The sequence below is a fragment of the Panicum hallii genome, chromosome 2 (assembly GCF_002211085.1).
Source record: "Panicum hallii strain FIL2 chromosome 2, PHallii_v3.1, whole genome shotgun sequence".
NCBI lineage: Eukaryota > Viridiplantae > Streptophyta > Magnoliopsida > Poales > Poaceae > Panicum > Panicum hallii.
The window spans coordinates 42574756-42591101 of record NC_038043.1 but is presented as its reverse complement, the minus strand read 5'-3'; the positions used below and the strand labels follow the sequence as shown (position 1 = coordinate 42591101).

The following is a 16346-nucleotide window of genomic DNA, read 5'->3' as shown; positions in this document are numbered from 1 at the left end:
AAAGAATACAAATCTCAAACTGCAAATCCCGCTGTTGATTTGCTTGTCAAAACTTCATATTGGATTCTCGGAATATGCAAAAGATTGTTCCTTGATCTTCCGATTAGAGAGTCAAACAAGTAGCCAGGCTGGACCGGTCGTGGTCATCAGACAGTTCAGATTTTGTTGCAGCTGTAAAGCATGCAGATCAGTCTTCAATGTTTTTTTCTTTTTTCAATTGTTTTTCAGAGTACAGACCAATGTGGTATCTTGGTTTGCAGGCTGCTGCTAGCGGCGCGACCACCAGTTCTTCCTTTGATAGAACACCTGTTGCACAATGCACACCAAAAGGGAACTCAAGTCCGCTAAGCATATTCTAGCTGAGAAATTTCTAGAACTGACATCCAATTCATGAGCCTTTCAAAATTTGACACCCTGATCCACATGTCAAATGACTCAGATTCAGCATCAGCTTTACTAGCCAGATACAACAGCTGAACGGCAATCATATGTAACAAGATAAAAAAGATAAAAACTCAGTAGGCTTACAGTAACGATCTTCTTGGGCGATCTCAGCAGAAAAGATAAAAAAAAATGTAGACCAGTCAATCATATGTAACAAGAGCTTAAACCTCCAGCACTTGCTATGGAGTTTACCCAAGAAAAAACTACCAAGATTGAAAACAAGAGCAGCAACGAAAAAAGGGGAATGCTGCCAATGCTTCTCAAACCTGAAAAAAGCGCATCAACAGCTACAACTTGGGCACATCGATATTTCCAATCTTTTGTTTAACCGCCAGCAACAAACAAAAGAAAGAAGCAATGGCTACTCATGGACAACCCTAGAACTCGATTTCAATTACCCCAGAAATTACTAGGGCAGCAGCAATTTTTTTTACAGGATACATCAGCCATTAATGAAAAACTGGCTTCTCATGGTACAACCTACAACATACCCACATTTTCCCCCGCTGTACAGTAATCCTTACAAATGGTGCCCACCTGGCCACAATTCTACAATCTGTTTCAACTCCCTTCAGGTTTTCTTAGCAAGGGCTTGACTTTGATCTTTATCCTTGGTTTGGCTGCTGTCCGTGCAGTATCTACGGTTGTTTCCTTGCTTGATATTTGGGGTTCAGAGCTTCGCACTGCCGCTGGTTCAGCACTTTGCGATGGAGCTGGTTCAGCACTTCGCACTGGAGCTGTTGGTGGCCTTGCCGGCAAAACTTCCTGCAACCCTGAAGGTTTCACTATTTTCCGCTCTTCAAGAGTAGCCTTTTCTTCACCTTCCAGCTGCTTTCTGGCTGACTCTTTCTCCATTTTTTTCTTCTCTTTCTTAAGTCGCTTTTTCTCCAGATACTCTGGATCATCTTTCTTATCTCGTTTTTCATCACGTTTCCGCTTTTTATCTTTCTTATCTTTTTTCTTCCTCTCTTTTGTTTCCACTCCACTCACAGACTCTGGAGCTTGGTTTCCATCATAACTGGTGGAGACTACTTCAAGCTGACTACCAGGCTTGTCTACAACTCCCAGAGGATTAACGGCAGGAGAGAACTGATCCTTGGGAAGAACGTCCAGCCTTGAATCAGCGGTGCACTGTAGTTCCTTGGAAATCTCATGCCTGTCCATTAGTTTAGCATTGCCAACACTTGCTGACATCCTTGATTCACGGTCATGACATGAGTTCTGTTCCTCAATGTTATGATTGCTTACATTTAATGGTTCAGTTGCCGCTCCAACCATTGGGGCATCCACTGACATAGAACTACATGGACCCGCTTCATTTTCATTTCTTCCACCATGAGAATGGACTCTCTGGTCAGCATCCGATGCTTTACTGGAAGATGCAGTAAGCTTCACCCTAATTTTGACGACGTTCCTTCTTTCACTGCAGTTAGATATATTATCAGCATCTTTAGTGGGTCCAGAGGTAGGTAAGACCTCACGCACACTAGGAGTGCTAGTGGAAGGTTCTTGAGGCCTTGATGGTTGAGGAATAGAGGAATCAGCTTTAGTGTGTTGATCACTACATATGTCCTGGGCCACCAGAGCGGGCGTGACAACCTTTGGAACACCAAATAATGTTGGAGACCTGACAATGGAAATATGTCGATATGAAACCAAAATTAGCACAACAGACTTAAGGAATGCATGCTTGATGACCAAACATCACATATTTATGTTATGGTGGCAATGACGAAACAGGGACATTTAGTCCTTTCCTTTTTAGTTTGTAAATTAGATCCCAAAGTTGATACTGCTCAAACCCTTTTTTGTCATTTTCTATCTCCCAAGTACTTTCTCACTATCCATACAGGCAGGGGTGGAGACAAGGGCCACTGCTGCAGCATAGTCCCAGACAATGAAATCACCGGTACCGTGTTGCTAGGACCTTGCACAATAAGAGTCCGAATTTTTTGATAAATGTATTTTCTCACTCCTGCTCTTGGCCTATTGCAGCATCAAAGGATGGCCACAATAAGATTTTTGCTTTTAGAATGTATTTGCAAAACAAGAGTTTGCTTTAAATGTGTTGAAACCTAGCGAGACCAATTTCTCAAGTTAGCACCCCACTTGTTTGATTTGGCTCCACCACTGCTTACAGGGATGCTGGGAACTGACTGAATCAGTAGGAATGTCAATGTATAGGTAGTAGATACCAGAACAGATCCAATAGGGGGAATATTAAGCTTGATGGCTTGATGAAATAGTGCATGAGACCAAAAATCTTTTGAGTAAAAGAACATGGAGGTTCATGTCCATGTTATTCAAACTGAAATCAGTTTGTACTTTCAAAATACTTCCAAGTCCATTAGGGCTTCGATACGGTCTCTGATACAGAACTTTGACTAGCAATATAAAAATACACTCCCTCCAATCACAAATATAGGAATTAATTTGTCCTAACTTTTTTTTAGCTTTCACCATCAGTAGCTAAAAATTAAAAAGTTTTGCTGCTTTGATGCTACTAGATTCATCATAAAACAGAATTTCATTATATATAACCTTTTCTATTTAAAACAATATGTTTCTAAAGAAATTACGTCCTAAACAGCTTATATTTATGACTAGAGGGAGAAATTATCTTAAATGGAAATATTTAATCCCAAAAGCCACAAATAAGTGAAGTTTTGGGGTTGTCTTTAAGTCAACCATTCTAAATATTTGTTACAAATTACCTTATACGTGTTGAATTTGGATATTTGAAAATGATACAGGTAAATTTCTTGAAATGTACTCCCTCCATTCCACATTATAGGTCGTTTTGGCATTTCTATGTGCATAGTTTTTGCTATGTATCTAAACATAGTGTATATCTAGGTGCATAACAAAAACTATGCACGTAGAAATGACAAAATGACCTATAATTTGGTACGGTGGGAGTAGTTTCATAATAAAATATGGTTTATAACTATTTTTGTTGGGGACAGTCAGTCACCTTTCGTTTACTGTTTAAACAGTTTAGACAGTAAATTAAAATTTAAACAGTTTGCACTGTAGCAGTAAATGTACATACAAATATCATAATTTGAGGCTTGTGCATAACACATAATGACATAACATTCTTACATGATACATAACAGCCACATACCCACTACTCTAGATTCATTTTTTTTTCCACAATGCGAGCTTGTGACCTAATATTCTCACTCGTGCCAATTATAACGCCGAAGCATGTTCCTTATTGCCTACATGATTGTGTAAACGTGTTTAAATGCCGTTTAATTTCATCGTTTACACCCTTTTTTTTACCAGGTTGACCGTCCACACGCGTTTAGCATTTAATTTGACTATGCCCTAAACTACATGCATACCCTCTGTTTACAGTTTACATGCGTGTAAACGACTGTTTACACGTGTTTAGGCGAACACTGCTTATACGTGAACGTCAAATGATGCAATAACAAGTAACTAGTGGAACAAAATTTTCATGTGAACAGAAAATTTGCCAAACCTTCCAGCAGCAACTTGCACTATGCAGAACACATGATGACGAAGAAATACATTATTGTATGCCTTTGCACCAGCAAGCAGGTGGAGAAGACCAATTAGAGTTGTCAAACTTATTTGATCATTAAAGTGGGGAACAGTACTTGCTTGACATAAACGCAAGACATGAACAGCCAACTTCGTCGCTCCTGCAACAAGTACATGTCAAAAGAAATCAAAGCATGCAAAATAAGCAAAAATGTACTCCAGCAAGCCAACCTCGCAAAGACTTTTCTTCATCCACATATTTCAAAAACAATAAAAGAGCTGCATCAAGGCCTTTATGGTGCAACTCAAGATCAATAAGAACCCTGCTAGCTTCAATTCGAACTTTCCATGGTTTGTCCATGTTGCGAAAGGGGGCAATTAGTACACAAATGCGATCCTGCAATAATGAGAGGTGAATGTGACATGCACTATGATAAGCACAGCTGCTACTGTAGAAGATGTGGGAAATATAGATGGAATCTATCTTACAAGGCATATGGAAGATGACACCCTCCTTGCTATTCGTGCAAGGGTACGAATGCAGCTGACAGTCAAGACCCCATTGTAACCAGGCATAAAGCTGCACAAAGGTTTTAAGGCACATCATTACCAACTTTCAGAACAAGACATGTAAATAATAACGCTGTAGGGGGAAGTTCCACAAACTTGTCAAATTGCAAGAGGCGATCAATTCGCTTGAGTAGAGAGGATAGGAAGCCCATGCCCTGTGGAAAAGCTCGAGTTTATTTTTATACAGTCATCAGTATCTTGAATGAAATTTGTGAACAGCATTAAAACAGCAGCTGGCAACATTTCAAAGGTTATATTTCATTTTATGTGGTGAAAAATGCAGAAGTTTGAAACAACATTTGCTCTGCTTTGATTGGAATCATTGGGTCTGGACTCTGGATGGGATCCACTTTTATCAGTTTGGATTGCCCTAATGTCATGCAGACAAATCTCCAGTGTAAATTTCCATAGGATTGAATAAATAAAGCACTAGATTTATAATACCAGCAAACAGATGTACAAAACAATACAGTATGTCCTATATAGTTAACCAAACTCTATCTGGAACAGATTAGCTTAATTCCATGAAAGTGAACACATATTTTCATAACTAATCATCATTTTTCTATCTTACAAAGCATACAAGCAATCTTGCATGAACTGATTTGTCAAAATGCGTCTAAAATCAAATATAAGTCATACTTTATTAGATGATATGCATCCATACAAACCTGCTGGCCTAATTCCAGTTCTCCTATTGACTGTACCATTGCAGATAGCCAGTACACATCAGAGTAAATATTTCCGTTGTTATCATTGTACTGAAAATGGGGCATACAAAAGCATGCGAACATTAGAAAATTATGAAAGTAATATGCATATAATCATGAATGATGAACAATAATTACTCCATGATTTATGAAAAAAGAAGTAATATAGTTACTGGATCATAGATGAAAATTTAAGTAAAATGGAAACCAGAAAGCAGCAGCAACCTTCAGGAGCTGAAGAATAAACTCAATGGCTCCCTTTGGGCTATTCTTGTCTGATGATCTAACAAGAGCTACCGCATGGGGGATCGCCTAATAAAAAGAACATAAAAAACATTAAATGTCATCAGATCTTGTATGCTACAAACAACAATGGCTTAGGAAACCACAATAACTGGAGTACTAGCACGATCAGCAGCAACCAAATTTAAATTATTCAAAGTATACTTTTGCAAACAATGAAATGCTCAAACATAAGGTCGAGGGACCCCCAAAAATATCAATTTCCCTGTATAATCAGATTTGGACGTTCTCTTGTCAAACATTACCATTTTCCCTAAGGAAAAAAAATAAAGCCCTACGAACAAGCCACATTTTCAAATTACTTCAAGAGATAAATGAAATCAAATGTTGTACCTCAATTGGACTGTCATATAATAGATTATATAAGACGACTATGCATTACATCAATAGATAGAGTTTGAGCTGCTACAATCAAGGTAGATAAATATCTCGCACATTTGACCCATACAGTTTGCTGTGTGGTGATATGCACATTTTTTTAATCTCAAGACATTAACAACTGGGTTTGTTATCTTAAGTCTTTCATTTCTTATTGAGAATAATGACAACGTAAAGAAAGGTAAACGGATGAGATTCTGGAACATATATGCAGAAGACATACACAGGTAACAATCTGGCAATGTAAAAGATTAGTGGTTGCTTGCTAGAATACACAAGAATAGCCATTTTTCTATATTCTAATGACAACATTCCATCATGGATTATAGAAATGAATTCTAACATTGCATACCGTTCTTATATTGCCCAAAACAGCTCTATATTATTTTATTGAGATGTGCATGACAAACTAATATACATAGTTCCAGATACATGAAATGTTTTGAATACTGCTCTACATCACATTATTTTGCCCTGGATACTCACAAAACAATTCCTACCTCAAAGCATTACCTCAAGAACATAGTACTCTGGGATATCATGGAAGTCGTTCGGCCTATCAGTAAAACAGAATGATACTTAATTAACCTTAAGTGCAAAAAAAAGAACAACGATACATGATAGCTCCTGACAAGGGGAAAAAAGTTATGCACAGTGCAGATTTTGACCTGGGCATTCCAATATCTGTATCAAAGCGTCGGCTTTTATAAAACTTAACCAGATGAAGCAACCCAGCTAAATCAGTTGCCTGAACGAAGCAAAATAAACTCATGTAAGGTACTTGTGGAAAATCAGATGCATCCAAACAAGATTCCTAGAAAAAAGGGAAAGAACTACATTACTTCCCGTTTTGCTGCTGAGCAGTGTAAAACAAATGCATATGTCACAGCATGAAATGTATAAAGTAATGTATGATAAGATGCTTCAGTACTTTCAATTAATGGCTCGTTCATGTAACCATTCACTGCCAATCCACATTGCTTGCAGGAGCAAAGAGAACTTCCTGGCACATTCTAATTTCATTTTCATTGTTAATTTTATTATTTTCTTTAGTCTATATCACTCCATATACAACTTTTATCTGAAATACATTCTCATCTGCTTCTTTTTCTTTGATTCTCATCACATCATTAAGAACTCACTATCAGAAATACATCAACTCTTGAAATGAAGAAGTATGCAGAAGCTATACTTTTTTTGGACTATAACATGAATCTTAGAACCCATAAAAGCCTGTATTACAGCACTTTCATTCACAAATACAACAGCAGCAGCAAGAGTTCTGAATCTGTCAACTGCTAACAATGCGTAAACTTTGGTTTTCAAATATCTCGAATGGAATTGTCACTGAATCTGTAAAGCAATAATATGACTAACAAAGAGTAGCAAACATTACAGAAGCATACCTCAGATGCTGTAACTGCTAATGCATATGCCGCTTCAACTCTAACTCTCCAGAAGGCCTGCATTTAACTAATCTGTTACGTAAAATTGAAATATAAGATTTCATTCAAGAAACAGGTTTGGAAACTTGAAATACCTTTGTGTCGTTTAGGAAATTATTGAGGGCATTAATCACAGCAGAAGAAAGCTGAGGTAATTTCTCCAGGACAGATATTGCCTGTGACTGTGATATAACATCTTTGTCTTTCTCCAATTGATTGATCTGCCAGATGGTTCAAAATGTGAAATAAGAAAGGGAGAGAAAAAACAACATACATCTATTGATCCTAACACCATATTCAATTGATCAATAATGTTATGCTGTATCCAAAGCTTAAACTACTGACACAAATCCAATATGCATCACACTGAAAAGTTTGAGGGACAAAGGAAATGCAAAAGCTAGTTTACTTATCAAAATCTTATTTTGGCGACTTCCATCACTCTTATGGACAGTTATACTAATCTAACACCTACTTCACCAGATAATAAATACTTTAAACTAACTTATGGACATATGATGCATCTGTTTGAATCACCAAAGAAGCACCACCATCAGTAGATATGTCTAAAAATCTTAAAGATAGAAAGGCACCCATGTCCTGGTAACACTTCACAAGATGTGATATGCACCAGAGGCTGCACATGTGATGCATTAGCACTTACCAAGAAGTAGTCATGAGGCAAGCTCATACTACCTTCAAGAAATAGGTATAAAGGGGTCGGAGTCTGACAGCGTGACTTGGTGACTCTCATTTGATACCTAAAACACTACACGTACTAGCACATCTCGTAGCTGGATCTTCGCTATTAAGTGCTAACACAATGGATTTGGGAAATATCATCATAGATTTAAAGAGAGGGGAGGACATCTCATGGTTTAACGTCTTAAATCACCAACCACAAAAAGTCTTCAGCATCAACTTACTCCATGTGTGCAGTACCATCATCAATAGTAATTAATAAATTATCAATTTCAAACAGATGAACACAGGAGTCCCTTTTATCAATAAATATTAAGTTTATATGGTAATACGCACCCACATCTGAACAGGCTGGTGAAAATGGATCTCAGCAAGATATTCCATCTCCGGGTCTACTCTAATCCATTGTAAAGGCGAATCAATGCTGCATAAGTCAGCAATGTAAGTGAGATATCAGAAAAATGGGGAGACCGAGTAAATAACGGATGAAAAAGGCAGATTTGTGAAAATAGACCTTGTGCGGTTCTCTTGAGTAGAGACATCTATGTTGTCATCAGAACCATCAAATTTGGTGCTTTTTTTTGATTTCCAAACACGCTTCGCTGCTAGTTTGGAATGGCATTGTATTTCAACCACCTGCAAAGCTTCACCAGCCATTGGGAGAACTGGATGATCGTATACCCCATCAGTTTCATGAACCCGTACACTCATCATTCCTGGCCATCCAGCATCGCCTTCTCGAATGTCACCATTGATATGACTATCAGAATCAGGTGTAGCTTTTGCGGTGCAACCCCTTGAAACGGCTAATTCAATCATATTCCGTTTTTTGCTATATGAGATTCCCAATCTTCCAAGAAGAATGATATGGAATTAAGTACAAGGAGATAATGAATAAAGAAATGTTGAAATTGCCCACATTCAAACAATAAATAAGGTCATTCACCTCATAACTGGACATCCACAAGACTCGACCCACCGTGGAAAGAATTCTTTTAGGAATGGGCGTTCGAGGTTACCAACCTTATTTGCAAGGTGTCTGAACTGAATAAGAGGAAGTAAAAGAATAAATTCGAGTCTGGGGGGAGTATGATTTTGCTGCTAAATCCATATTACATGTGTATTTGTCAATAACATGAGTGTTGAAAGGGATAGAAATAATTTATATACTGAGTGCAGAAATATCCCACATTACAATGTAACACCATCATAAGTAAGACCACATACCATTTTCCTCAGCATATGCTGCTACTGTGCAAGGGCTCAGTATACTGTAAAAGCAGCACTAGCCCAAAATGCTAGTTCTTACTTTGATTGCATATCTAAGTTTTTTAGCCTTACTTTTTAGAGAATATAGGTCCTCATACAACTCTGGGGTGTATTTATTTATTTATTTCATCCTATTCTACCCTTGCTAAATTTTTGTTCATATATTCTCATCAGCAAGTGAGGCTACCAAAAGGTGAAGGGATGGGAAAGATATGTAGATAGATGCTATGAAATTGACCAAAATAACATCATAGAGCCAACTGCCAATTTGTTATACCTCTTTCGTACTAAGTGTTCTTGAGGCACGATTTGGGGCCACTATCACCTGCAAAATCTGAAATTGGGAATGATATCAGTCTATCAGAAGCTATATAACTATATTCTAACTAAAAACGATAAAAGAATCCTCAACTGTGGATATAGATAAAATAAAAGTTGCAGAAAGGATTAGAATCAGAAACTCAGTAATTCCTATCATGAATAGTTATGTACTTCTCAAAATCGACTCGGTGCTTAGTCAAAGTGCTCCAATTATGTACAAATACATTAACAATTGTGCAAACAGTGGTACCAAAGATGCAAATACCTTCCGAAAGGAGTCTGGCCCCATCTGCTTCTCCAACATTTGAAGAACAGCTACCTGTTCAAAATTCAGAAAATAGAACGAATTGAGAGAACAATATGTATAAGCAGATTTTATAGTTCAAATGCTCAAAACTTACTGCCTTCAATGAACGAACTTTCCCATATGAACCAATTGTTTGAGTTCCATATAGATCACTTGAAGCAGCAGGAGAGCTCAAAGCAGTTGCACCACTTACATCAGACTCACATACGGTGCTGTTAGCCTGTTACAAATCCAGAACAAGAAGTTAATAATGCTATCCAATGATAATGTTAGTTGAATGAACATATAAATGCATGGCTGAACCGCTGAAGGAACAATTGTAATAGCAAAGCCATAAATCCAATCCTGAATAAGTGTATGAACGTTTTTCCCCTTCCAACCAATGTGTAATTGAAGTGCAGGCATGGAAACCTATTTCAAGAACTGAAGGTCCAAGTTCTACTTTAACTATCACAGATTTTTCTAACAAGATAAATGACCATACAAGGATAGATTAAAAAAATTAACTAAATATGTGCTGAACTCAACAATTCTGATAACAATGACATCACAGAGAACACTAGCTTCATAGCACCTTTTTCATTATTAGCAGTACACCGACTTAGTATACTCCAACCCCAGCCTTCCTTTGTAGGAAAATTTTGCTGGGAAAAATGAGACATTTGCGTCCTCATCTATCAGATTCAACTAGGAGAAATTTTCAGGTTTTTGACTAAACAAGTAGTCAAGTACAAACAATTTTGATTTCATTTCTAATACATATGATAAATCTATAGGGCCCCATTGCACAACCTAAGTTAGTCCTCTTCAAGACGAATTTGGGTGCCTATTTCTTGTTTACAATGCCACCAGGTTCCTCCTAGGTTGGTTGAATTTTTTAAACATTTTTTTCTCGAACGAGTTTCTTAAACATTAAAGGATCCCATTGAATTAGGTCTGAAACACAAGTATGAATAAATTTAATTTCATTTTAAAGTATAATAAAACAAACCTAAGGGATCCCATCAAATCATATACCACAGTAGTAACAAAATGCATAATATGTGCTTTTTGCAAGAACACCAACCTTGAAGCGCCTATACCGTGCCTCGTTATTCCCAAGGAAACGCTTGATAAATACCTCAGTAAGAAAACCAGCCAAACCATCCAATAGCCATTCTGCTCCAGCAGGAAATTATTTGTCAACAATGTTTTATCTATGTAATAAGTAATAGCTACATAAATTAACAGGTAGAGATAGAGATGAATTACCATCATTGGGCTCCTCTGCACTTGTGTATATTCCAAACCATTGCTTCGCAAGGGCATAGGCGAGTTTGATTCTTGTGCCAATTATCTGAACTATTTTACAAGTTAGTCACGACACTGAAGTTATATCTAGCAATAAATGTTAATCAAAATGTGTTCTAAAAGGATACTACAAAATGATGAACTATAGGACATAAAGCAAAACTTCCATACTGGAATGCAGGTTTACATAGCATTATCAAGGGTCGCCAATTAAATGGATATAAAAGAGTAAACAAGGTATTATCCCAAGTAAGAAAAAAGTAACAGTAGCAGTGGGTCATGGTTCAGGCACATGGATTGCAGTTTTTCACACTCTCCTATCCAAGGATGACAGGTTCACGAAGCAATATTCAGCAAAAATTAAAGAAAACTATAAGGCACGCAGACATGCAGTGCAAATATAGTTTCTCATAAACAATTTACTGTCATCGGCTGGAGGTGCCAAGCGAATTGATCAAATTAACAAGCATGAAATGTCATACAGGAAAGTACACCAGTTGCAACTAGTTGGGAAAAAAAAACTGATGTAACAAGAGCTTGCACTATCAGCAGAAGGTATGAATTATTGCATTGTTTACTGATGTTACATGCTCTTACTAGCAAGAGGGGATGGAAGAAAACAGCTAACAAGGATAATAGCTCAATAGAGAATTACCATAATGGATAAGTAGGCTACAATAATTAACACATACACATTCACATCTTGTGAAAGAGTAAAGTGCCAAATTGTTGGTCAACCTGAGAGGGAAGTAAAATAAGAGAGACACACACGCACCTGATCTATAACCTTCTCATCATGCAAGATATCTGAACTGAATATGCATGTGGAGGCTCCTAAGCTTGTTGGTAACACTGTCATTTCAGGTGGAAGAAAAATCTGCTTGTACAAACCTAAGGGAAATGGTGTAGCAAGATAGTCTTCGTAACAGCTGCAAAAATGACAATATCAGGAACAGTTATCACTAAAGCGCAGATTTTGAAATCAGTAAAAACAGGAGCTTGTTGACATACTAGTAAAAACAACACTGAACTAAGCATTTTTCACATTTTTTGTTTGGTTAGCACCTGTATGCATCATGGAAAAATGCGATTGTGTTCTGAAGCTTTGACAAAGCAGGGGATAAACATATGTGTGAGACACTTGTGTCATTGCTGTCAGGGAGAACTTCAAGTGGCCCAACAACCAAGGATATCCACTGTGCACTAACTGGAGTGTTCAACTTATACACATAAGTTTTTTTTGTAGGATCTTCCTTGCTTAAGACCTGCATTATGTAGCATAAGCAGAATGTTAATGAGGAAGACCTAAGATCATGAAATGAAACAGTACAAAAAGAGATCATCATGTAACACTCACAAAGAAACATTTGCTAACAAACTGTAATAGCAAGTTATTAGTTCTTGTTCCAAAACAAGGAACTCAATGAGTATTTTGCCTCTAGACCCTCATTGTCAATCAAGACTGAATGCATACCTGGTGAAGTAAGTCACCATTGCTGACAGCAATTAAATCCATGCTAACTGTAAACTCTAGGTCAAATCTGGGTAGTATATAAAAATAAAAAGAATTATTAACATGCAAAAGAAAATATAATGCCAAGAGTTGCAAGCAGGGAAGACATAAAATTTACTTACGGACAGCGTTGTGTAGTGCTATCAATGCAAGGAAACCAACAATGTGCCCGTCTTATCTGACTGCTGCTATGCAGAACATTGCCGACGAAGTGAATGCCAGTTTCAGCCTTCTCCAAAATATAATCTATGTGGACCAGTTTTATGTTCTTCACCTATAATTTATTGCAATGAGGTATCATGTCTCCGCATATCCACATATGTAAATAGCTGGTAAATAATGTTTATTAATGTTCATTCTACCTTTTCATTTTCAGTTTCAATTCCATTTTCCTTGCCCTTCTCATTTCCATTTTCCTTTTCCTTTTGCTCTTCCACTGCAGAACCATTGCAGCCATTAACAATTTGATTATCAGAAGCTTGAACAGGCTTCAAACCATGTTCTTCAAGCCTTCCACTATTTTCTTCATGTTTTTCACTGTTTTCTTCTAACTGTTGCTCAGTTATTGACTTAACTGATCTCTCATATGACACAATAAGATTTGGTACAGCTTCTCGATTTAAAGCCGAAGTATATGTTGAGCATGCTGCATCAGCAGCAGTCTTCAAACATGATATTGAAGACCAATTTGGTTGATCACATTCATTTTTCCAATGAGGGGAATAGTCAAACTCGGCAGTTTCACCATCCACAAGAATGCTCCTGATTGTCATATTGTCAGCATGTAGAGCAAATGTGTCGTTATCGGCTAGAAGAACTTTTATCTCGGTGTACCTTAATGAATAGACCAAAAACATGTTCTGTCAGCTTCCCGCAAAGTCATATTGTCAGCATGTACAGAAAAGTTCATCCAGGCTGGTCTCCAACATTATTTGATTTAAAACTTAAACTTGGTTCCCTGCGGTTATGATGACTTGACCCTCTATTGTTACAATCAGACAACAATGAGTAATACAATGAAAAATAACTAATATATCAAGAAAAATGCAGGTGGTACATGTACATAACTTAAATGCAATTCGTCGAAAGAACCCAGTCCATTTACTGAGCCCATATGATATTTTCTCAACAATAATTACAAGGAAGTATATGCATTGTTTCTGACAAATAACCAAGACCAAACATGCATGTTTTTTCTATTTTTTCAATACAATAGCTTAGAGAAAATGCAATCCCTGTCCCTGGATTGCTCAAATCGAGTGAATTAGTTTCAAACAGGAAAGTTAAAGGTGTCTTCCATGAACATGTTGAACCATGGAGACATATTTTATAGTTATGAAAACAAAGCACTACTACTTCAAAAAAATCAAATGTGGTACATATAGCGGACTACAGTAGTTACCAGATGCAGCACAGAAGCAACTGACCAATTGCATTCACTCAACTTTGATAGCGATAACTTAAACCATGATTTACTCATTGCATCTCATGGTTTTGCAGGACAATGGAGACAGCTCATGGTGCACATGATCATAATTTGGCTCTTTCAGCAGTGTCCTAGTATTTAGCACCCTCTACTGCATGAATCTAGTAAGCATGACGTATGGAAATATGCCAAGGAGGAACTGTCACAACATGAAACATCATAGGACGCATGGTTATATCAGCTAAACCGAACTTTAGGAAAACTCAGACCTCGCAGGTAACTAACATTTGCTGTCCACAGGTAGCAGTACTAAATATTTACAGTAAAATAAACTTATTTCGTGGATGCAATTGACAGAATCTTGACATTAGGTGCAATTACCCAAAAAAAAGGGCAACCAAGCACAAGTAGAAGAGCAAAGCTGGTTACATTATTAAGCAATCACATTACACAGTTCACTATACTCTGGCAGCTGATTAACTTCAAATAATACCCAGCAATCACATTGCACTATAAAATCCTGACAACTCTGATTTTTGAAAGCAGTCAAATCGAACCATATATCTTACAAATCAATTGAAGCATTTTAACTCCAGTACACAAGCCCAAACGCGCAAAACCTCTTTGCCCTCCTCCAGCGCAAACTCCAAACCCTAATCCTCGCGCCTGAACCCGTTCCCCGCTAAGCAACCCCGAAGAGCAGCTAAACCCGCACAAAACGTCAGGGCACGCGCACCAGGGGAGGGGATCGCAGTTATTTCGGCACATTTAAAGCTGCGACGCGGCTCACCCGTAGATCAGCTGGTTCTCCATGTCGATGGAGACGCAGAGCTTTTGGTGGAGCACGGTGGCGCCTCCGCCTGAACCGCCACCATCACCCTTCTGCTTCCTCGCTTTTGCCATCCCCGAAGCTCCTCCACGCTTCTCCTCTTCCTGCGCTAGGGTTTGGAAGCTTCTAGAAGGGGGTTGGTCGGAGACCCGTGGGGCTCAGTGAGGCGGAGGTGGTGTTGAGGTTCGCCACGTCATCCCGCGACTGGGCTCTGAGACGCGAGGAGGAGGAGCCGGAGGCGGTTCTTATAGGCCGGGGGATGGGCGTCTGGGCGAGCGCTCGCCGGCGCTCGAGCCCGTCGCGGCTCAGATCTTTCGCCGCCCCGGCGAAGGGGTTCTGCGTGGACCCGATCCACGGGATCGAGGTGGGGACGGGAGCATCGGCGCGCGTGAATGACTGACTGGGCGGGGCTGTGTCTTTGTGGTCTATGGACTGGGTTTATCCTAGGTTGCGGTAGAGGGCTATCTTTTCCTTTGTCCTTTACGCGCATTAATTGGATAAGGCTTTTTGGCCCAGTAAACGATTGGTTATATTGGCTCTAAAGTGATCATAGTCAGCCTTATTAGCCAAACGGGTTAATGGGCTGTTAGATGCTATAGGCTTTTCAATTAGAGAAAATTTGGCCCCGTAAAGGATTGGTTATATGGACCTTTTTAAAGTGGTCATAGCCATGCCATCCTTATTAGCCAAACGGGTTAATGGGCTGTTAGATGCTATGGGCTTTTCAATTAGAGGGGGACTACAGAGCGGATGACTGTGCATCGCTTAGGCTACAAACCAGCAACATATCACCTGAAGGCGTCTCTCCTGCTGCATTTCTAATTATTTCACCCCCTACAAGAATTTTAGCCCAACCGTGAATATATATGTGTATCTAGCTTTTCCCGATACCCTGCGCGCTTGACGGTTCCGATGAAGAAGCTTTGAATTGGATAAAATCTGCCCCTTGCAGTTTCTTCCATACTTTGTTTTCGCTGCTTTTTCCATCCATTACCTTGTTTTTCCGTCAATTTCTTCTCTCATTATTTTCTTCCGTTTATTTTCTCCTTTCATTTTTTTTCTTATGGGGACTTTCCCTTTTGTCTTCCTTGTTTCTTTCCTTCACATGGCAGGTTTTTATGGCCATTATTTCTTCTCATAGTATGTTACTTTGTATCTTAATTTATTTTGCAAGTTCATATAATTTATGGTAGATGTATAAATTTCTATGATATTATCTTTCAAATATTTTGGTATATATTTTTCTTTTTTAAGTATCTAGTTCCCTTGCAATAGTAATTTGTTGGCTCACGATTGGACGTGTTTATCTGCATGTACAATTACTTA

The 16346-nt window shown here is 38.3% G+C and overlaps 1 protein-coding gene across 2 annotated transcripts; it reads right to left on the bottom strand.

Moving 5' to 3' along the window:
- Nucleotides 1-806: 806 nt before the first annotated feature.
- LOC112882453 (transcription initiation factor TFIID subunit 2) lies at nucleotides 807-15367 on the bottom strand. 2 transcript variants are annotated; one of them, XM_025947517.1, is made up of 25 exons: nucleotides 14982-15367; nucleotides 13128-13599; nucleotides 12888-13039; nucleotides 12727-12793; nucleotides 12318-12517; nucleotides 12028-12181; nucleotides 11214-11298; nucleotides 11029-11120; nucleotides 10057-10182; nucleotides 9921-9974; nucleotides 9612-9668; nucleotides 9012-9109; nucleotides 8580-8915; nucleotides 8402-8489; nucleotides 7459-7584; nucleotides 7325-7381; nucleotides 6587-6732; nucleotides 6432-6474; nucleotides 5463-5549; nucleotides 5199-5288; nucleotides 4624-4682; nucleotides 4447-4537; nucleotides 4189-4354; nucleotides 3935-4118; nucleotides 807-2071 (listed from the first exon to the last, which is right to left on the bottom strand). In XM_025947517.1, the coding sequence occupies exons 1-25, from the start codon at nucleotides 15092-15094 to the stop codon at nucleotides 1006-1008; spliced, it is 4209 nt and encodes a 1402-aa protein (XP_025803302.1). In that variant the 5' UTR covers nucleotides 15095-15367; the 3' UTR covers nucleotides 807-1005. The 2 variants fall into 2 exon arrangements, with proteins under 2 accessions (XP_025803302.1, XP_025803303.1); XM_025947518.1 differs by having other exon boundaries at nucleotides 6587-6666; nucleotides 14982-15366.
- Nucleotides 15368-16346: the final 979 nt, after the last annotated feature.